Source organism: Medicago sativa, chromosome 1 (genome assembly GCF_051527215.1).
Source record: "Medicago sativa cultivar Bolivia chromosome 1, Bolivia_mono, whole genome shotgun sequence".
In the NCBI taxonomy this organism is placed as follows: Eukaryota; Viridiplantae; Streptophyta; class Magnoliopsida; order Fabales; family Fabaceae; genus Medicago; species Medicago sativa.
In genome coordinates, this window is record NC_140749.1 from 57283402 (window position 1) to 57307484 (window position 24083).

Consider the following 24083-nt stretch of genomic DNA (forward strand, 5'->3'; position numbering starts at 1 on the left):
AAGGATAGAAGGCTTTGAAGAACACGTCAGATTTTGTCTTCTTTTGAGATGTCCCTATCATACTCAGGTAGTACAGTTTGTCTTCTTCTGAATCACGTGCTAAGTCAAATTCAAGTTCAAAACGGATAATTCTATTTGCCGCAATAGATTACGAATGTCTTTTCAAACGACATTAATCATATCATGCAACATTTCAACATCTTGATTTGATAGCTTCTCGAGGACTCTTAATGCGTTGACACTTCTCCAACGTCTCTTAAATCCTTGCCTATCTACGAAGCTGAAGACTTGAAGAACTAAATAAGAGTCTGTAATTTTAACTTGCACAACCAAACTTAGACTCAAATTTTGAACGGAACTACATCCGATTCAGACTTTGACCAGTGAACACTTTTATATTTTTTTGAAAAAGTCAACACAATTCAACCCCCTTCTTATGTTTTTCTCACCTTCAGTTGGTATCAGAGCATGATTTATGCTACTTAACAGTGTCACATAAAAAACATGTATGGTGAAAGTTCTGATAGTGGTGGTGGTAGTCTATGTAACACCCATACTAGAAATCACCTAGGATATCTAGCATGTGATTTAAACATGGTACTGTATACATTAAAATTATAATAAATAAAAATTCTCTGAACAAATCATAGAAGTTTTCGCCTGTTACCTCAAAGATAGTACCATTGATGTGTACTTTATATGGTCCAGCTACTTCCGCTTCTTCATCACGAACCATCATGTCGTATAATAACTTATATATCTGAAATAAACAGAAGGGATTGGGGTGAAACAAGATGTCTCAGTGAGTTCCACCTATCCTAGGCTGTAGGCAACCTCAGGGAACCTAGGATCGTCGTCTGTTTCTATACTCAACCCATTTTGAGTTTATACGATTTCATTATGCATAACTAAGCGATCATGGGATAACTAGAACCGCTGTCTGAAATACTACTTTGATTATATCATAAATATAGTCATACTCATAACTTTAATCATAAGCATAATCACCGTAATCATAATAATAATCATACTCATATATCCAATATATCGTATTCTGGTATAGGCGCTTATACTTTAACATACTTATCTGAGTATGTCTTTGATTCTCTTCTGATAATAACTAGTTTTGGCTAACTAAGCCGGAATTCCATAACTAAAATTCCTCATTTCCAATGATTGGTAAAATGCCCATGAAATATTGCTTCGTAGCTAATTCATTCTAAACATAACTTTCATGTTAATATGTGTATGCTATGTTAGTATTCATGTTGGAGGGTGTAACGCCATATTTCTATTAAAGCGATAAAACACGCAAATATAACAAATATTCAAGAAACAGACGCTACGTCTCATCTAAACAACAACCAGAATGCATATATAATAATATCTCAACAGTCACAGCGGAATACAAACATATATCTCCATCAATACATATACCATGATCATACATCGACATCAACATAAAATCCTCCGAAGTCTCAACAATGAGTACACCTCAACAATACAATAAGTCCAACACAATAAAAGACACTGACTCAACCTAATCAGAGCCCTATACTATAACTCCAAAATGATAACGGAGGCTAGCTCCCGCTATCCAAACATCCAACAAGCAACTCACCAAGCGACTAATCCTGCACAACGTCTACCCATCCATACAGACAGGTAGGCGGTCGAAACCACTGGGGGTAAGCATTACATTAATCATAATCAACATATAAAAACATAGCATTCAAGGATTCATACATATCACATATACATAACCGTCCCTCCTAGAATACTAGCATCATATGATTAATATCCCCCATTATTTGCACCTCAAGCCATCATAGCATAACAGACATGTTCAATCTCTAATCAAGACATTGACACAAGCTCATCATTTATCAATAACAATCAATGAAAGGATTACTCACCTCGTTCTTCACTTAGCATACTTAACTTAACAAGTACAGTTCATCATTTCAAAGTTATAAGCAAGTAATCATCATCATCAATGAAATCACCACATCATATGTGTATATACATATACAAATCTCACATCATCATTAATATCAAAATAATTATCTTCAATTGATTCACCAAGTGTATAAGCACAAACAAGTGAGACATACAATTAGAACATAGTTCAATTATTCACAACCGTCAACAAAATCCACCAATGTACATATACACCAATCCACACAATCACAACATTAACCAAATTTCACCAATACACAAATTCATCAAGTCACATATTCAATTATGTCACAACTCATCAACCATTAAATTCCAAATCTCACAAGTATGTATTCATCAAACACACTTATCATCAACAATCAACATTCACATGCAACAACAAGATAACATTACAATATGCAATGCGCCTGTACTCGACACATATATGCATGTGGTACCAAAACAACATTCATTAGATGCCAACCGCACATCTATGTAAGAGTACACCTCCTCTTACATGTAAGAGTACACCTCCTCTTACAACAACTATGTAAAAGTACACCTCCTTTTACATTTCAACATATGACTCAATATGATATGATGCATGGACATACAACAACGACCCGATAATGCACAACTTCACCACAACAACGACAATGTAAAAGTACACCTCCAATTACATTGACTATCTCAACAACATTGCATTATCAAGTATACATGTCCACACATTCAACAATCATAATACACATAAGAGTCATCATCACATAAATCAACATTGATTTACAATTCATTTCCATTTACATCACATAATTCAAGTAAAATGGAATAACACAACAATTTATGACAAACATCATTCTCAACCTTCCACAATCATTCAAACACAATTATTTAATCATATGTGACCATTCACAAAAGATTCATAAGACTTTAGTTCATCAAGGTTCATTTCTACTAAGTTCGTCTCCAAAAGTCACCATTTAAAAATAATAGAAGTTATGAACCAAAACCAACTCTACAAGCTCAATTGCCTATGCCATGTATTCTCACAAGTCACTTATAGGTGCAGTAGAGGATACGTAAGCATTTCATCGGCCAAAACGACGAATTCAAGAAAAACTCAAAGTTCGTCTCACTTTTCCACTTTTTACAAAACTTTCCATTTTCAAAGCAAAACAAGTTCAAACTTGATAGAACCAATCACATCCATTTTTAAAAATCATATAAACAATATACAACTCTAATCCCACTTCAATTTCCGGAGAAAACGAGTTTTTGGAAAAATTGACGTTTGGACCGTTTTCACAAAAGTTAGACGATTTTCATAAATTCAAGTCCAAACCAACTCAAATCTTGTTCCAGTAGGATTAAAGGTGTAAACAGGTGTTAATTAAGTCCAAAGAAACATTTTAGAAGTATTGGATTGGTCCCCCAAAGCTCAAAACAATCAAAACAAAAAACAGTTTCTGGGCAATTTCGCTATTAGCGAAATCTGCGCTATTAGCGAAATTCCCAGACAATTTCGCTATTAGCGAAATTTTCGCTATTAGCGAAACTTGTCCAGACAGTTTCGCTATTAGCGCCGTTCTTGCGAAATTTCTCAGAAGTTTCGGGTTTTTACACCATTTTTGCCCAAAATCCCAATTTTCAAACCCCCAACTCCCAAATCAACTTCCAGAAAGTGTTTATGGGTCAAAACAGGTTCAATACACTAAAACAAACATGATTCAAGCATTAAGAACAACATAGCTCATTTCATCAAATTCACAAAATTCTTTCAAAACACCAACATAACCACAAATCTCCTCATGAATCCATAAACAACGATTCCAGTTACACAATTTTGATTCTAACAGTTCAACAATCATCAACAACAACTAATGAACACAAAATCATGCACAATTCAACATCACAACCTCATTTTTCATCAAAATTGCTCAAGGACACAATATACCCACAAATGCACATTTCAACATGTTAATTCACATACTAACATGCAATTATCATACAAATCATGCTCTCAATCATAACAACAACAATTATGCACGAATTCAGAGCAATTAGATTCAATTTATCAATTTCATGAAAATGGGTTTAAATGAAAAATGATGAAATTATGATCAAAAACTAACCCCCTTACCTCTAACACCAAGAATCTTTAATTCAAGCCTCAACTTAGCTCCTAGATGATGAATCCCCTCCTCAAGCTCTAGCCCTTGATCTTGTTCTACTCTCAAGCTTCTATCTCTTCTCTTCCCAAATGAAATGAAATGTGAAATGTTGTGAATCCTAATTTTCTCCAACAACTAGAGTTTATATATGTGCTCTATTCAATTGGGCTTATCTCTCAAACCTTAATGGGCCTAACCCATTTCTATTCTAACACCCAAAATGTCACTACTCACTTAATGGTAAATTACAACACTAAGGGTCACTTACCGGTAAATAAAATGATTACTACACTCTCTCTAGTAACTTGGTAAAATAATACTCTTACTAAGCACTAAAATAATTCTCATCCAAAATTACAAAATTACCCCTACTCTCAAAATGATCAAAATGCCCCTAAGTCCAAAATGACTAAAATACCCTTCTACACCGAATTCTACAATTCCCAACCAAAAATACACACAGATGCAAATAATCACATAATAGCACACACAACACACATAAATAAATAATAAAATAAATCTAGCGAAAATCGGGCTGTTACAGAGGGTCCTTAGAATTTTTCCTTGGTTCCATAATTGAAAAATATAAGTTTTTTTTTTTCAAATACTAACAGAATAATTCTTGACTTAAAATTTCATATCATTAATTATACATTTCACTATGTGCATATATACCACATTCTCTCTTCGTTGTGGCGAACGGTAACTATTCATTTTGTTACTATGAGTCGTACCTCATAGGCTACATTATCTCTTCGTTGTATTAAACAGAGTTTTCACATTCGTTGCTATGAGTCGTACCTCATAGGCTACATTATTTCTTTGTTGTAGCAAACGGAGATTTTCTCAATTTTATCATTATTATTTTTTCTTTATTTTTCTATGAGCATGTTACTCATTTCAATTTTTTCTACTCATTTCCATTTTTCTGTGATTTTCTATAATTCACTGTGCATATTACTCATAGATTGTATTTCAAATCATTACTATAATTATATATATCAATTGTCTTGATAGAATTTCCCTCAAACAATTATACTAACATAAAAATACTTATTAACATAAAAGAGATTTCAGAATAACTAATAATGGTACCTAATTCATAAATAATCATTCTACTATCTCATATTTATTCTGTTTCAAATGTATCATTCATATGACATAATAGTCATGCTTGCACAAAAGACAAGAAATCATAAAAATGTTCTAATTATTCATGTTATCTCAATAATCTAACATAATCACAATCGATTCCCATATGTGGGTTCTAAGCTAAAGGAACTCACCTTGGCATTTTCTTGAATTTTCTACACGATTCATGTCCCAAATAAACTCTTGTCAGCACCACAATCCCGTTTCTGCAAAACAGTTTATTTCAACTTATTGCGCCAACTTCTAAATTTTTACATTTCAACTTCAAAACAAACACTTATTTGACCCTTTGGATATACATATTAAGTTATGGAACCATTCACCCAATTTAAGTTCACATTTTAGCTTATTTCGGATAAATCCAAGCCGAACCCGTAGGCGATTTTTCAGCATATAATCCAAACATTAAATGTGTTTTTTTGAATCCGTTTGTCATCTGAATCATACCAAATTTATATCCGAACTGAAGGGGTTTAAGTGTAGAATTCAAAAATCCAATAATTAATCCATTATTGGGTACACAACAGCATATACCAGCCCAAGAAAACCATATGAATTTGACACTCATACCATGACATCCAAGCATAATCACCCTTATCCACCCAAACATGCATAATAGTTTCAAAATCACTTATGTAATAACTTAATCCTTTTTTTAGAGAGAAGATTGTACAGATAAAAATGTCCTTTTTGCCCTTGGTCATAATTTTTTTTTTTTTGCATGGAGAGGATATTACAATCTAAGTACCAACTTTGTTGTTCAGTATGATTACAACAACGACACTTAAACTTTTGAAAAGAATAGAAATAATGTGAGACCTCCATCCTTTAATGGAGATACCACATCATAGGTGTTGATGATGAGATGTGGGACATCATTTAAGGATTGTTTGGTTTTCCCTACTTTTCCCTTTACCCTTTTTGCCACCACTCTTCACATTCGATTTTAGACCCATTTTTTTGATTTGTTTGTTGATTCGAATAAGATATGACGTTGAGTAAGAACGAGTGTGAAAATTTGTATCAAAAAGAGAGGTTAAGGATATAAAGTGGTTAATGAAGATTTTGAGAGGTTTTGGGTTCGTAACTGTTGAAAGGAGAAGTGGAAACGTTTTGTTTTGAATTAATGGCCACGATGCAAAGCTCAATCCTAATTATGACGTGTTTGATTCGAATCACAACTTACTAATTTGATTCAAAATGATTCGAATCAGTGGATACAAAAAATCTTTTTGAATCGAATCAAAACAAGAGATTTTTAAGATTTATGGCTTTTTCAAAAAGTAAAGAGTCGTGGGATTGAATCAAATGGTCATGCACTCATTTATTAGACATATGCAGTTCATTTATTTTGTATGTTGGAACAAACAAGATTTTATATAACACCCTCAGACAAACAACATGTAAACAATCACAATTGAATTATAAGTAAGCATGCAAGGAAAATACATAGAAAAGAGATAACATGCAAAAAAGGGTATATAAAATCAATATAGAACACACACTCATGCATAATAGTGCAATTTTAATATGAAAAAAGATAAGAACACAAGATAGGGTAAGAACTATAATTTCCAAAGAAGTGCCAAAACATATTTAACATTAAATGAAAATTCTTTACTTAAAACCAAATACCAACTCACTTGTTAAAGTTCTTCCAAGAGGGATGATCAAGGAGAGGTCTCTCGTGACAATCCAAACGTGATAAGGATAATGGTGAAGTTAATTATTTGACATCCTCATATATGCCTTCAACACACTTTTCCGCTAGATGTCCTTACAAAGCATTGATCTTATTGTTAAGTGTCATCCTTGACTTGGCTCATGATCAACAATCCTATAAAACACTCAAAACAAACAAACCTTTCCCGACTTGTGGGAGTAAGTGTAAAAAGAAGGGTTCTCCAAATTAAAAGATAGTGTTAAGATGTGCCTCCTTCTTTATAACCATAAAGGTAGGGGATACACCTACAATTAACTGCCTCGAACAATCATATAAGATGCTTCTAAGATTGTAATACACTTTACCAAATAGGGGACTTCATTCTATTATCTTCATTTTTCTCACCAATTTAGTCATAAAACTATTAAAATCAACTAAAAGGTTCAAAAACTATATATTTTTAAAAATCAATTTAGTCCATCGATAGAGACCAAATTAAATTGATGGATGACAGTATAGTGTACAGACCTTTTAGTTGTTTTCAATAGCCTAGGGATCAAATGGACGGTAGAGTGATATTTTTATGGACTAATAAATTGATTATTCCCACATCTCAAATACATGTGATTTTTGCTCTTAAATTTCTTTTTATTTACTTTATAAATGCAAAAATCAAAGTACATATTAGTGGGACATATATTTAATGACTCATTTTAGTTTACTATCATTTGAGTTATTGAGTCCTTAATAAATACTTTCATTAAAAAAATATAAATAATATGTAAACGAGATATTTATTTAAAGATCTTTTTTAATTTACTACCATCGTAGATGCTGCAAGTAACCAAGTTCTTTGGGGTTAATATCCTCTCGAGTGAATACCCAAATTCGTCCCTGAATTTGCACGAATCGGCCAAAAACGTCCCCCAATTATTCGAAATGCACGCTTTGTCCCTGAATTTAACAAACGTCAATCAAATTCGTCCCTACGTCCATTTGGGGCGTTAACGGTGATGACGTGGCCGTTAACCTCTCAAATGGGTTGCCATGTCAGATGCCACGTAAGCAAGGACTAAATTGATGTATAATGACCAAAAATTTCAAGGACGAAATTGATTGATTTCAGAAAATATCAACATAATACAATCCCTATTAATTTTGACTTGCTATCAAACTGATCCCTGAATTATTTCAAAAAAACGTCAAATAAGTCCTTGAATTATAAAAACATATTTCCAAGTTGATCCTTGATGCATATATTTGCAGCAAACGAATTAAAAATGACAAAACACACAACTTCATCCATGAAAATATCATTATATAGGCAAAAGCAACCCAACTATGGGGCATAAACAAGTCTTAAGTCATAAGTCGTAGAGGATTTTCTTAAATATTACATAGCCAAAAAGAACCCAACTAGAGGGCATAATGTAAACAAAGCAAAATATTTCAAAAAGCACAATCTAAGCATGCATCAAGCTTCACTTCTTTGGAAAGCCGGGGGTCGGGATAAACTCCATGAACTTAGATTGACTTGAACCGGATGGACCATAATTTGGATATGGCACTCGAATAACGCCAGGAGCAGTTGGATGTGATGGTGCAGGACCCCTCACTGGTGTTTGCTTAGGCCTCTCATTTGAAATAACTGGACCTCTAATGCCATACCTCCTTGCAGGAACACCCTACAACAACAGTTTTAATCATATCAGTCCCTATTTAATACAAAATTCAATCAAATTAGTCCCTGAATTGCCACACTTACTAGAAAATCGATCCTCAGAATCTAACATTCATATCTGTCTAAGCACTGCTTCATTTCCAGCAACATTTCCAACACTGGCATTTTGTGCAGCTTGTCCATCATTTCCAGCTACAACATGTCCATGATTTTCTACAACACCTCCATGTCCATCATTTCCAGCTACAACATGTCCAGGATTTTCTGCAACACCTCCATCATTTCCAGCATTATCTGCAACACCTCCATCATTTCCAGCATTATCTGCATTCCCTCCAACATTTTCTTCTTGTGGCTCAGTATCAATCCAGTCTTTTGGTCTCCTAGCAACACCTTGCTTATTACATCCTCTTAAGTTATGACCAATCAATCCACACCTTCCACATTGAGTGTCATTGTAAGTCCTCTTCATTTGACTCCCACCAACAGGTTCCTCATTGCCATCTTTTCTCCTGTTCTTCTTTGGTCTTCCTACAGCCCTTCTCACCTTTGGTGGCACAGGTTTTTCATAAGGAGTTGGTTCCCAATATATTTGAGAATTCACTGGTTGGATAAAGTAGTTATAAGTTGCCCTATATGATCCAAGGGTCAACCAAGCATGGCAATGTTCTTCTGGCTTTAAGCCTTTCAGAGCAAGTGCTGAACATGCATTCATACATGGCATTCCTGTGATTACAATCAACAATACAACCAAAATTTCAACTTTTACAACATTTACAACATTTGGGGATCCATAATACCCCTTAAGAAAGCATCCATCTAACCCAATCAATGGTCTACACCCTGCCTTAAACCCTAGTTTACATGCCTCCGGACAAACATAGAATCTTTTGAATTGAGGTGGGGACTCTAACATTGGTGTAGTATTCATCATCACAGTTGACCTGGGGTTACTTCTCATCAGTTCATTTGCATAATCCCACAAAAGACCATATTGCTCCCTTTCACTGCCTTCAACCAAATCCCTTGCTTCCTTTGTTGGCCTAAAAATTAAGTTGTCATCCAGAATCACCTTATAATCCTTCTTGAACAAATCAAATATTTCACCATGCTTTATTTCAGGATCAAACCTTAAGACTTTCTCAAGCATCTTAACCACCCATTTCCTATTAGCTTGTTTATTCTTGAAGTTTGTAGGGCAATCATGTTTACTCACAAATGTTTTGATCTGAAAACATTTCCTCTTTTCATTCCTTGCACAATATATTACCCAATCACACGTCTCATGCTTGCAAACAGCCCTTGCCCTTGTTTTATCATTCTTCACCCAGTCAATTCCCTTTCCCTTGTGAATGGTATAATCCTTGACAGCATCTTTAAACTTTTTTAGGGTAGTAAACTCCATTCCAAGTTCCAAACTTACCTGACCAAATTCAGCATTTTCATTAAATTGAGGATAAACAATGTTCCTATTTCCTTCATTCTCATCATCAGTGCTTATTGGACTCCCTAGCTCTTCAGAAACATAACTGTCATTATCACTACATATTTCATTAGGCTCTGACATTTGAATGTTCGCGTGTCTAGCATTACCTTCCTCATAGAAAGAGTCTCTATGCCTAGTCACATAACCTGCCTCTTCAAAATCATTGTCATCACTAGAAGAATCAAACATCATTTGGGGATCATCATTAATTGTGACCCCAGTCCCTCTTGATTGTCTTACTGGCCTTTTCCTTTTTGGTGCTACAGTTTGTTTTTCTTTCCCTTTTTGTGCTCCTTTTTTTGCCCCTGAATTTGTAGCCCCTTTTTTGGTGACATTTGCTTCAGTCTGAGTTTCTTGTTGTGTCATTGTTTCTTGAGGCTGGGTTTCTTGAGTAGCTTGAGTAGCACCAACAATATCTTCATCACCAACACTGTCCTCTTCATCACCAACATTGCCCTCTTCATCACCAACCCTGTTTTGCACATTAGCAACCAAACTTTCTACAACACTTCTTTCTTCAGCAGTAAGTATATCAACTACCATAACATTGCATGGTTCAGCTTGAGATTGCATACTTCTCAGAGATTCTTCCATTACTCTCTCAAGCTCTTCCCTTTCTTCACTTGATAATGGCACAATTTCAACCTCACTTGTATCCACCACATGTTGTGCATATATTTCCACTTCATTCCCATTAGCCCTTGCAACTTTCACCATATCCATTAGATGCTTATCCGTTGTCAATGGATTCAAGCATATATTAAGATCATCTTCAGCACCTTTGAACGGCTTGAAGTACCACAACTTAGATACTTTGAAGTAGCCTCTGCAATGCTTCACCATCTTCTCAATGTCCCACAAAGAAAGCACATCAACCGCCATTTTTTCCCACACACAAATTTCACCACGAACATAATTTAGCCTCTGATACTCATCTCGCTCTAAACAACCACCATGATGCAGGATTAACGTGATATTGTCTTCCATCCTACAAATTTTGCAATGCATCAGTCATATTCACAATCACAATAACCCTTTTTATAATCTGTTTTAATCAACCACTAATCTTGTTCATAACTACTCTAATGTTCATAATTTTTAGTAACCAAACATAAAAACATGCAATTTTTATGTTTTACGTCTTCAACACAAAACCCTAATGTCAGTAATCTAAAACATGCAGTCAAAGTAAACAAAAACGAACATCAAAGCAAGCATCTAATGAACTTGAAAGGGAGAAAACGGATGCCTAAATGCTCAAAACGAAAATCACAAAAAACGGACACAAAAAGGGAGAAAACGAACGAGAACGAACGAGAACAAACATGACTGAATGGAAAACGAACAGGAACGGCGTTACCTTATGAAATGACGATATCTTCTATCAAAACCAATTCTTTTGCAACAGTTCCTCGCCGGAGATGATGCTGATGAAGATGATGAAGGATTAGGCGGGAAGGAGAACGGACAGGGATGTTTTTGATGTTCTGGGTGAAATGTGATCATGAAAACGTATAGGTATTACAAGGGTAAATTTGGAAATGCAGCAAAAATTGAATTCAAAAGTACAATTGAAATTTTGTGTGTTTCAATCAAATTGGTCCTTGTACACGTGGCTTCCTTGTAGACACGTGTACAAGCCAACAAGCCATGCAAGAAGACAACTCAGCACCACTAACGGAGCATTTGGACGGAAGGACGAATTTGATTGACGTTTGTTAAATTCAGGGACAAAGCGTGCATTTCGAATAATTGGGGGACGTTTTTGGCCGATTCGTGCAAATTCAGGGACGAATTTGGGTATTCACTCATATCCTCTCCATTTATAAAAATAAATGGAATATGCAATTTGGAGAGAGAGATAGACAAAAAAAAAATAAGTGGTGGGTCCTACCATTATTAATTATTTTTTACTTTTTATGTGTCTTTATCTCTCTAAATGGAGGAAATTGAGAGGAAAATAAATGGAGAGAATCTTGACTCGTTTCGAACATACTACAATTCAGTGAAAATCATGATTATTTACCAACCAACCAGAAGTACTTTTTTTAGAGGAGAAGTACATTTTTTTAAAAATAGTTTTTTTTAAATAGTTATAATATCATAGTCAGGGAAAAAAATCATTTTGTTTTTTAAAATGCACACCCTTCAATTGCAACAGACAAAAATAAAATTAATAATGAAGTACTAATATTATATGTTATTACTTCTTCATATATCATGGCTATTACTTATTGTAATAAGAGATTTTAATAGTTTGCTATATTTTGTAGACATAAAAGTATATTTAATTATATATTTCAAATTTAGTAATTAATGCACTCATCTTTTTTTAATATAGTCTTTCCTAAAACCTATAAATATATGCTATACTCATTTAGCAATTATATTTACCTTCATGTTCTGGAAGATTATCCCACTTCCAAAGGAAAGATTAATCGAAGGAGTAATGTCTCAAACCCAAAATATCCCATTGCTGTGTGTGTTGATATTACTATCGGTGCACAATGTTTTTGGAGTACGTGTGAATGTTAAAAACAATTTGGAAGGTAATCTGGACTTAACCCTTCATTGCAAATCTGCAGATAATGATCTTGGAGCTCAACTTCTTCACTTCAATGCTAATTTTGGTTGGAGTTTTGGAGTTAGCATTATTGGCAACACACAATACTACTGTTCTTTTCAATGGAAAGGTGGGTTCCATTATTATGATATATACATAGCAAGAAGAGATTATAATGTATGTGATCCTTGCAATTGGTATATAACAAAATCAGGACCATGTAGGGTTCTATCTAAAGGTTCTGCTGTTTGCGACTCTTGGAAAAAGTAATTAATAATGTTATAATATATGTTTTATATAAATAAATGTTGTACTTGAAAGTATTGAGAATCCAATGTTTTCTCTATGATAGATCTTCTTAATGGAATTGTTATTTGTATATATATGTATGATGTAATGGAGTACAATTAGGATTTTTTTTTTTTAAATATAGGTTAAAGCTTAAATTAAAAAGAAGTAAAGGAATCTTGATTTAAACATGCATTGAAAAGACAAGCAAAATCCAATCTTTAATTTTCCTTCGCAATGATTCGTTGGTCATAAACATGCAATGCACCAAAAGGGATAGATCCATAAAAACTTGTGAAATGATCCCTTGATGTCTATCTAAAAATTTAGTTTAAAGCTTTCATTTTTCATAGAACACATTGTGTAGATTGGAATGCTTGGTTCATATGATCTGAAATCTCATTGCTAAAGATGAGAGAAAACAAACAAATTAATGGGAAAGTGCTGGTTTATATACATTGGTTGTAACACCCCCCACAAGCTGATGATTGGTAAATGTCTAACAATCGAAGCTTGGAAAGAAGATAGAAGAAGGGTTACCGTGATAGAGCCTTGGTGAATAAGTAGGCAATCTGGTTTGCGGAGGGCAGACAGCTTCTCCCTAACGACATGACAATCGATCTGAAGATGCTTTGTCTGTTCGTTAAAGACAGGGTTTGCAGCTCCCTCAAAAAAAAAAAAAAAGACAGGGTTTGCAGCAATGCGTAGAGCAATCTTATTATCACAATAAAGAACAGGCAGCTTGGTGCGTGAAACTTGTAAATCAGAGAGTAAGTAATCCAGTCATTGAAGCTCACAAGTAGCTGCAGCAAGCGCACAGTATTCAGCTTTGGAGCCGGAACAAGCAATAATGGATTGCTTTTTAGAGCGCCAAGTGATCAATGGATTGTTAGACTTGATGCAAATATGTCAATCAATTATGAACTAAGTTTATATAGAAGTGGTTAACGTTGTAAGACAGAATCCCTCTAGATGTCATGTTGCTCCTCATCACTACTCTAAAGGTCGTATGTGCACTACGATAAAGGGTCGTCACTCCTCTAGGCTTCCGTAAACATTGATATTTTTATTAAAGTGTGGACTTACACTCTCACATGTAATTGAAACAAGGTAATGTTGAAATTCCTAAATTGTCATCTAAAAGAACGACAATGCACAAGAATCTTAGAACACCACATACCCTAATGATCCCTAATAAATTAAAGACATTAGAATAAAATTCATATGTAACGATTCTAATTAAAGCAAGAATCTATTCTTAAACCCTGATCTGAGTTTAATCCGCGTGCTAGGTATGTCACACCCTCTGGTGGAAGAAAACATTAAGCACGAAACATAAAAATTAAATGTAACTCAAATCATAACTTGATAAACGACTTGCATTAATATATAATCCAACAAGTAAATATAGGTTCATCTTAGAACCTAATAAAAATGTGTTTAGTTAGTCATGGCATTAAAATACATAATCAAAAAGAAATAAAACATACTCAAGAACAAAAGTTGAGCACCCTCTCCGAAAAAGTATGTTACCTAAAGATAGCTCATTCTCTCAACCAATTCTATTTTCAAATGTATCATCTTAAAGATAGTAGAGTATAGCTGGTCATGACCATTGTCCGCACTAGTCGACATGTTAATGAACCTTGCTATGAATTTGAAGAAATTATAAACAGCCATTTAAAGTCAGCATTTCAAAGTTATAACATGACTTAGATTAAGATGGGGTATGTTTGGGAAGTATGCTAACAAAGGAACTTGAAATTAGATCATAAGCCAGTTTTTCCGTCTTCGATACCGGAATAACTAAGAAAAGTAGGACCCTACAAAACAGAAAATTAAAGTAGGAAAGAGACATTTAAAAATTTAACATATATATTGGCTCAAGTCTCATACGTGAAACTCCTATAGTAAGAAACTGTAACGAGACACACATATTTGAATCAACAAAACCCTTTTCTTCCATATTTAGTGTATGAGTTTTGCTGAGTCCCTTTGGAAGAAAAAAGAAAAATCAACACTTTGGCCCAAATTCTTATATCAGAAAGTCACAAGTATTTTTCTTTTTAATGGAGAAATCTCCTATAAAAGTACATACATATATCAAAATTGAGTACAAGAAGTACTCAAATCAAGCGATAACAAAATCAAAGGATCCCCATAGTCACAAGTATTAATTAAATACAAAGCAATCAATTTTACATTTCAGCACCTCATAAGAGGAAATTAATCTCACAACCCAAGGTGACTTAAAAGAAAGAAAGAAAGAAAGAAAACAGACAAAACCAAACCAAACATAATGAATAATACAGGTAACTTATGTCCCTGCATGCTTCTAACAATCTTATCTTAATTTTCAGTGCTTCCCAAGAGCCAAAGAAGACATCACAACCAACACCATTAAAACAACCACCGCAATAAAACATGACACAACTGCTCCACTTGTTTGAGCACAAAAATCTCCAAATTGGTTGCAAATGGCAAGCCAGTTTGAGTCTTGATTGCCATTGTGTGCCAAGTAAACCATGGCAGCTGCTGAAGCACCACTAGCAGTGGCTAATGTCATAAACACCTACACGGAAAAGTTTGAGTTTGTAACTTTAATCTAAAATTTCAAATCTTTACAAAAATAATTATAAAACATTTACTAGTACCACTTTTAAAATAATAGTTTCTCTTTTTCCAGTTTTTTAAAAGTACTTAACTAAATAAATCAATGTATTATTTTATTTTTTATATAAAATTGTTAGTATTTTTATTGTTATATCCTTAATAGTTCATTTCCTCATTGTAGCAATTTATCTTCTTGAAATAAATTAATTATGACTATACATTGCAAAAAAATGTAATTTTAATCTTGAAAATAACATGTGAATATTAAAAAAAAATCAATAAAGCAATGGTCATTTGAAAATAAATAGAGGCCGAAAGAAACACAAGGAGTAATAATTATATTTAAAATGTGTTCCTACTAGAATATATATGTTCATGTAAAAAAAATTTGAAGGGTTCTCAAGTAAAATTATTTTACTCTAATTAAGAATTAATTAGGAAATTAGGAGCATAATTACTGTGTCTGCGATGATGAGGAAAAGCCTTGGTCCAGGTGCATGAGGGCGAATGATGGTTACTATGGAAAATGGTAGGGATAAGACCAGGTAGCCACCCACAAATGCCATTGCAATAACAAAAAACCTGCATATTTACAATAAACATTAATATTTTTTGACATAATTAATTTAATTTCTATGAATATAGCACAAAATTAATAACAAGATATAAATAAAAAGTATATAAATATGTGTGTAGTTCAAATTTTGTGTTGGACTAAATAAATACACCTAGGTTTTACAATGGAGGGAGTATATAAATTATTTGTTTAAGTTAGAGGTTTAAATGTGACATACTGGAAAGTTGAAAAGCTATCATAACTAGCTTCAAATTGAAGGAACTGAGTGAAGAAAGGAAGAATCTGATCACTAGTTGCCATGGTGATAGTTGCAGCAAGAGAAGCTGCTATGGCACCTAATCTTAGAACAAAATCCATTATGGCTATGCCTTTTTTCCATCCTCCAGGCCTTGCAGTGGCTCCAATTAAAGCAGCTTTTTCATTAACATGAGCGTTGCTTGATTCTGCCATATCAATAGTGGTTGACATTTTTGGGATAAATTTGAAACTTAAGATAAAAAAATCCTCTAATTGGAGTGTATAATAATGATATCAAACAATTATGCAAATAACTTTCATTGGAGTAGCTTTTATAGAGAGAAAAATATCAATGCATGTACTCTAGGGAAAAAAAACAATATTAATGCATGGTCAACGTTTGTGGTATTTTAATATATGGAAAAGGATAGTGGAGTGGCTATGAAACCACTTCCACTTCATATGTACTATCATATATATACTACTCTCACCTTTAATAGCAAAGCAAGTAGATGTACGAGAGAAATGATTGTTAATTTTCTAAGTTAAGGAATTTGTTTATTTTGCTATGAAAATGAAAAAGAAAAGTTTATTGTAGTCAACCTTTGGGGGAGTGGAGTTTGTTAATTCAAACTTGTGTGAGGTCAAGTGGTGAAGCAATAATATTTTTGTTATGAACGCTAAAATGTTCATAACAAAGATGAGTACTTGCATTTATTTAAAAAATAAAAATATATATTTACTTTTTGTAGGGTACTAGTATATCCTAGGTTTTTAGACGGGATACTTATGAAGGGAAAAAATCATAAGAGGGACGTTAACTATTGAATCAAAATCAAATTGTGTAAAATGACTATAGTTAATTGCCATTTGAGAAAGTTGTTAAAATAGTAGCATTGATTGATGGTCATTTTACAACTATTTCAAATCAAATTTGAATTGTTTGTGAGCTTAGCTCAAATGGTAAGGATAATGCAAAATATATACAAGGTCCGGGATTCGAATCCCGGCCACCACAAAAAAAAAAATCAAATTTAAAATCAAATTTGAATCATGTTCTTGAATCATGTTCTTTGAGATCACACACCAAGCTCACACATCTTAAATTTTAAAATCAAACTTTACAATATGAAAGGTTATTTACTTTATTTCATGATTTCCGCCTCACTTCCATGTATTGTGATAAGCAGTGTGATTGGTTCCTTATTTTTCGGGATGAATTTGCAATGCTCCCATTCGGGACATATAACATTGCTCTTTCTTTATATATAATATAGATTTCATATATTATTATTTATAACGAGCAAACGTGCTCGTCTTTCCGCTTTTTTTATTGCGCTAACGATTGAAAAATTATAAAAGGTATTTTTATGAAATTTTAATTTTAATCAAAAGTATAAACTAAATTTTTGTTACTTTCAATTTATAACAAACCAAACTAACCATATTTATCTATTTCAATGACACCAACAGTATAACAAAAAATATATAATATAGATTCTTATCTTTATTTTTTGTTACTTTCAATTTATAACAAACCAAACTAACCATATTTATCTATTTCAATGACACCAACAGTATAACAAAAAAAATATAATATAGATTCTTATCTTTATAATAAACAAGCAACAATCATTATTATAGAAAAAGTTGTTTAAGGGTATAATTAAGATAATGAAAAAGTCAGCCCAAAATAATCTTCTATTTTCATTATATATTGTATAGATTTATCAAAAAAATTATAATAAAAAAACAAAAGAGAAAATAGAAAATAAAAAACATGAATGTTTTGGACTGGAGCAACTCCATTCAAGTTTGCCAACTTTTCACTTTACGATACATAAAAACTTGAACTTTTTTTAAACAAAAAAACTTGATTTTTTTTTTCTATTCTATTAGTAGTATCAAGGCATTGAACTACCTTGTAATTGATTCCATCAAATAAAATGTGTGTGTGTGGTTAAAAAAGATAAAGTTTGAGTTCTATATAAATATTACTAAATTATATATTTAGCATTTCAAGTTATGCGGGCCAATTTGTTAAAAAAAAAAAAAAGAAAAAGAAAAGTTATGCGGGCCAAATGGATTACCCGTGGCCTCTACGAGCTTCCCCGTTATATAGCATCAGGCTAAAAATCCTTAAAAAAATTGAGCTAAAATTTTAAGGCATAAACCCTGTGTTTTATTAGGGTTGATGGGTCAGACTATATAGGCTAGCCGATTTTGACGGCCCTAAATTAAGTTAAGAAAAATAAGCTTGTTTGTTTTTTTTCTTATATAATTGATATTTTAAAAAAGATTTGATACAAAATTAAAGAGATTTTAAAAAAGATTTGAAACAAAATTAAAGAGATTTTAAAAAAGATTTGAAACAAAATTTAAGAGATCGAGTCCAAAAAAAGGCTTGATTTAAATCCATAAAAGATATATATATATTGATGCGAGTGAAAAATAGCAACAATACTTATATTACATAGTTTGCGGTTGAAGAAACAAACAACGTTGCCAAACCCTTTCTTCCACAATATATAAGTTGAGAGAAAATAGGCTTTCTCAGTCTGTGAAAAGTATCCTATGATCATGACTGATATGAAATTTGAAGAACTAGAAGTTCTACTGGAACCAAGGGTTGACCTGTATGATCTTGCTGCAAATGAATTTGACTTCAGAGAAAATTTTGTGGATATGGGTTGGATGGAATACTTCTTTGCAGAAAAGAAACCTATCTACACCGAGCTTGTAAAAGAATTTTGGATGAGTGCAAGGGTTGATAATGGGAGCATCTGTGGTTATGTTCAAGGAAAGGTAGCTATAATCTCTTTGGAATTTTTGCCACAGGTTATTAAGTGCTATGCTGAAGGTGTGAAGTTTTCTGATGAATGGAATGAGGAAGAAATCAAAGAGGAACTTCAACGAATAATTTTCGAGAAGCCAAACGGAAAGAGTTATTCGGACTGGAATCCGGAATACAAGGTTCTATACAAAATTATCTCTGGATGTATCTTACCTCTAAGAAATTCTTCCAAAATAGTATCTCGGAGTTATAGGTTTATAATGTGGCACTTTGCCAAAATGATAAGTATCAATCTTCCTGAGTTGATACTTGATTTTTTGAAGAGAGCTATTTGGTCCTCAAGATCTGGAAAGGTTAAGACTATCCCTCTTGGAAGAGTGATTTCTGGTTGTCTTGAAACTTTTGGAATCATTGATAGTCTACAAAGATCTAAAGACTTCAGTATCGTACAAGCCTTAAACCCCTCTTTTGGGCCACTTTTTAACCAAATAACTCTGGCAAGGTTGAAAGTTCGTTCGCGAGATGTTGTTGAAAAACTTCTTAAAGAAGATGGTGAAGTAAAACAAAAAGAGAAGCATCTCCCACACAATCAAGGAAAAATAGAGGGGGAAAAAGAGTGTTGCATCTGATTCTACTCGGAGAGTGACCAGAAGAACAGCAATTGATGAACTTCCACCCATTCGTACATCGCCTCTATTGTCTGTCATTTTTCCAGAAGACAATGAAGAAGTCATATTGGAGTACCGTAAAATTATAGCTGAAGATTTTCTCAGAGCTAATCCAAATTACATATTTCCAACAGTTCGGTATGAAGACTATGACGAGGACAACAAAGATATAGTAAAGAAGTACATGAAGAAGATGGAAGAAGAAAAAGCACAGGAAACTACTGCCATCACTGCTCCTGAGTCAAAGAAGAGATCAGCATCTTTAAGTAATCAAGTGCCTTCCAAGAAATCTAAGGTATTAGACGATAATGCATCTTCATCTGGTATTCCTAAGGAACCTCTTCAGTTTGATCGTCCTGCAACTTCTAGATCTTCTGCTGTAGTCACAAGGGAAGAAACTCTCAAAAATTGTTCAACAACAACAAGAGTTGATAGCTTTTATGGAAACATCAAATCAGAGACATGCAGATACAACTGATGTTATCAAGAACCGTACCAGTTTAGTTCAGAAAATTGTACGCTGTTTTTAGGTTTTCTTTTGTGATGACATTTTTTAAGTTTAATTTTGATTCTTCTTTTTGATATCAATAAATATTTATAATTCTGTCTTCACTATTTTTTCAAATAATTCTGTCACTATTTGTAGAGTAACATTTTGTTGTATTTTACTCTTGTATGCAGTTAAAGCAAGAAGAAGTGAGCTTTATTGGTCGAAAAGCAGCAATTTATCGGCAAGTGATGGCAATGAAAATCACATCTATGTGTTGGACCCTCATACTTCCTCATCATTTTCGCTCTCTCTCTCTCTCTCTCTGAATATTTTTAGTCTCTCTTTCTCTCAACTTCTCCTCTCCCTTTCTGCTATCTTATTCTTCTTCCTACTTTTACTCTTTTCTCCCTAAAATGTCTTCTAAATCTCTGTTGTCTCTTTCGTTTTTCCTATTTTTTGTCTTTTTCGTTTTTCCCTTTCTGCTATCTTAAAGGACTCATGTGTGATCAAAATAACTTAAAGACCAATCTGTTACAAATCTCAAACTTAAAAGACCTCTGGTGTAATTTAACCATTATATTTTGAAATTTAATATAAATTATTTAATGACTAATCCCTACTTTTGCTCAATTTATGTAACAACCCTATCCTCTAGACAAAATATTATCATATTATTGTTTTTTTAAAGGATCTTGTTGTTGTTGTTGTTTATCAGTATTTTTATTATTTATTATTGCTAATTTTATTAAAGTAAAGATTATTTGCAGCATTAACAAATAATAGAAAATTGAGTTAGTATTATTATTTTTTATTAATGAACATTTAGTTATTACTAAAACAATTGGGTCAAATAGAGAGAAACTAGCCAAAACATAAGTGTTAAGTGCAACTGGTATTGACCCTTTCAAAAAAACAAAAGGTCCAATTGGTATTAAGGGTAGTTAGCTACGATAAAGGAGGACAGTTATGGGAATAGATAGAATAAAGGAGGGTAATGTATGAATTTTCAGAGGGGGAGAGAAGGAGGGTGAACCAATTAAGAAGAAAGATAAGGAAGATGGATGGGGCTACATCCTATAATCTACAAAGAAGGAGAATAGAAATTCATTGTTGTAGAGGTTAGAACCATAATGGTTTATTTATTTTATTTTATTTTATTTTTGTTGTTGTCTTATTTTAGTTATTGTGATTGATATCATGTATGTGTTTATGAATTTGGGATGTTTGATATGTAATATAAGAAAACAAAAGGATTATAGATTTTTTATTTTTATATGTTTGATTAATTGTGTGAATGATTAGAGTATAGGAGTTGAAATGGAGTATATGAATTTTGAAATTTTTAGTGTTGTTAAACCAAACCCGTATAAATTTATATGCCGTATTTTGATCATGACTTATTCCAGAGACCTCTGTTTTAAATGGTTACTCTTTTTCTTGAGCTTAAATTTCATTGTATTTGGTTAAGTGTTGATGTTTAAAAGACATGTTCCAGGTTAGACAAAAGTTGATGTCATTTATTCTGGATTTGGCATATTTTCCCCAAAGAAATCCTTGATGTAATTAACTCTAATCCTTGTATTCTCACATAAGAACTTTTTTTAATAATATATGAATTTGTTATAATTTCTATTTTGTTCTTAGTAATAAGTCGAGAAAAAAATTCCATGACCAAGGTTGAAAAATTTAGTTGTTCTTAGAATTTGAATAGGTAATGTGTATAGCGGATGATGTATATGTCTCTTTGCATGTTAGAAGGCTAATTAGAATGATTTGGTTAATTTGTATTTATATTTGTGAGTGGATTACGTTATTTTTTTATGCAAGAATGTTTGGTAATGTTTATGATGTGTGTTATGAATAGAATGTTTGGTAATGTAATCTTGGTATTGTATGAGTAATGGTAATAAATATGTTGTTGCTATAATTTTTAATTTATATCTTGCATATTTGAGCATATGTTGCTATTTTTTATTTTACTTGGTCAAATGTTTATATGTCATCAATCACACGTTTATGTTATCATTTACAAACAACCAATCATTATTTTATTTATTGATAAAAAGAACTACAATCATAGCTTTAATATAGGATTAATTTTCAATTTTTAATTTTCATATTTTTCTTTTACCTTATTTATTGCTTTTCTATATCATTCACTGGATTAATTTAATGGAATGTATGCATATGGCTGGGGAGAATGATGTAGAGACTTCAGAAGGAGAGGATTAGGATTCACGTTCAATCAAATTTCAATATTTAAATAGTACTATAGTTATATTTTATGATATAACATTATGACATAATGTACCTAGTAAAGTTTAATTTGAGTGTGTGTGTGTGAAACTATTATATTTACTATCAATACATGCAAGTTAAATTCTAATTATTATACTAGCATTGATATTTCTTTGAACTGGATTAGAACCCACTTAACTAGACTTATGCCCTAGAAGAACCAACAATCATGTGATTATTTCCAAGAACAAGGAAATCACATCAAATGCATTTAAGATTGCATTGTAAAGTGAAATCCATTTCTCTTCAAGATTAAAGATAGCAAAGCCTTTGAATTCGTTGATAATTTCAGTGACAATAATAATGTATTCAACACTATGGTGGTATATACTCCAATGGCAATTGCTGGAATATCTATCACCATAGATTTGGATACATTATAATTGTGATCGGAATTATCAACATATTCATAGATTTTGCATCTTTAATCCTAAAGAGAAATGGGATCAACTTACAATGTAGTGTTTATTAGGTTGGATGTAATTGAGTTGTTGTTGGAAGCAATCACATGGTCGTTGTTTTTCTAAAGCATAAGTAATGACAAAGTATCATATGATATTTTAGGCTAAATTTTTAGTTATTTTCTTTCCATTTGAAGGTCATTTAGAGGATTTGTCCATGGTTTGAGAAACATTTTGTATTGTTTTCTTTCGAGTAGATGTAATCCACTTTTATCTCTAACTATGCAACTATATAGGTGTTTTGAGTCATTTGTTGCTAAATAATGTAATTCGACAAGTAAGACACCACATGAAAGATCAAGGGATTTGAAGAATGAAGATCGATGGTTCTTATAATGTTTTTGAAGACAATACAAGTGTTGGTCTATATGAAGAAGGTGCGCTAGAGGGGAGTGAGTAACATTTTTCGATTTTCAAAAGAGTTTGCGAAAGCGTGAATTGAAAACTTATGACTTATTGGATTCGTGCAAGACTATGATAACAATTCTAAGACAACGAGTAATAACTAAGATTCAAAGTTGAATTGAGAGGTTCAAATATTAAATATTATTAAGCACATCAAATATCAATATTCCGGCATACAAATTTCAAAACTAAACAATCTCATACCAAACCAATTTGCAATAAATTACACTAACACTAATGAACACAAGGTATATGAATCAGCAATTTGAAACTTAATTGAACATTCATTGTAATAAAATTGAATTTGAAATAATCTCAATTTAAGTAATTGAGATTAGGTCAAATTTAATAAATGTAATCACAATCAAATCAAATGGTTTCAAACATACAATTCATATACAATTATGAATGCGAAAATCTAAAAAGATAGGGAAGAAAAGAACATCACTTCGAGGTACCTCCACTCTTCTTGATAGAAAACGACTCTATCAAGGACTCTTCATATTGCTATGAAATCAATTTGTACCCTTCAAAACTTCCATTTCCACAATATCCTTCCACCACCTCGTTGTAAAACCACGACTACTCATCCACAATCCCA

The 24083-nt window shown here is 32.6% G+C and overlaps 2 protein-coding genes and 1 long non-coding RNA gene across 3 annotated transcripts; 1 reads left to right on the forward strand and 2 right to left on the reverse strand.

Moving 5' to 3' along the window:
- Positions 1-8350: 8350 nt before the first annotated feature.
- Positions 8351-9317, reverse strand: LOC146955679 (uncharacterized). The gene is made up of 2 exons (XM_085748947.1): positions 8718-9317; positions 8351-8606 (listed from the first exon to the last, which is right to left on the reverse strand). The coding sequence occupies exons 1-2, from the start codon at positions 9315-9317 to the stop codon at positions 8403-8405; spliced, it is 804 nt and encodes a 267-aa protein (XP_085605073.1). The 3' UTR covers positions 8351-8402.
- A 5660-nt stretch (positions 9318-14977) lies between these two features.
- On the reverse strand, positions 14978-16678 carry LOC146955680 (casparian strip membrane protein 1-like). The gene is made up of 3 exons (XM_085722594.1): positions 16347-16678; positions 16011-16134; positions 14978-15511 (listed from the first exon to the last, which is right to left on the reverse strand). The coding sequence occupies exons 1-3, from the start codon at positions 16595-16597 to the stop codon at positions 15296-15298; spliced, it is 591 nt and encodes a 196-aa protein (XP_085578720.1). The 5' UTR covers positions 16598-16678; the 3' UTR covers positions 14978-15295.
- Positions 16679-21279: 4601 nt separating this feature from the next.
- Positions 21280-23621, forward strand: LOC146955681 (uncharacterized). Its single transcript, XR_015017513.1, has 2 exons — positions 21280-21436; positions 23314-23621. It is a non-coding gene; the product is annotated as an uncharacterized LOC146955681 (long non-coding RNA).
- The last annotated feature ends 462 nt before the right edge of the window (positions 23622-24083 follow it).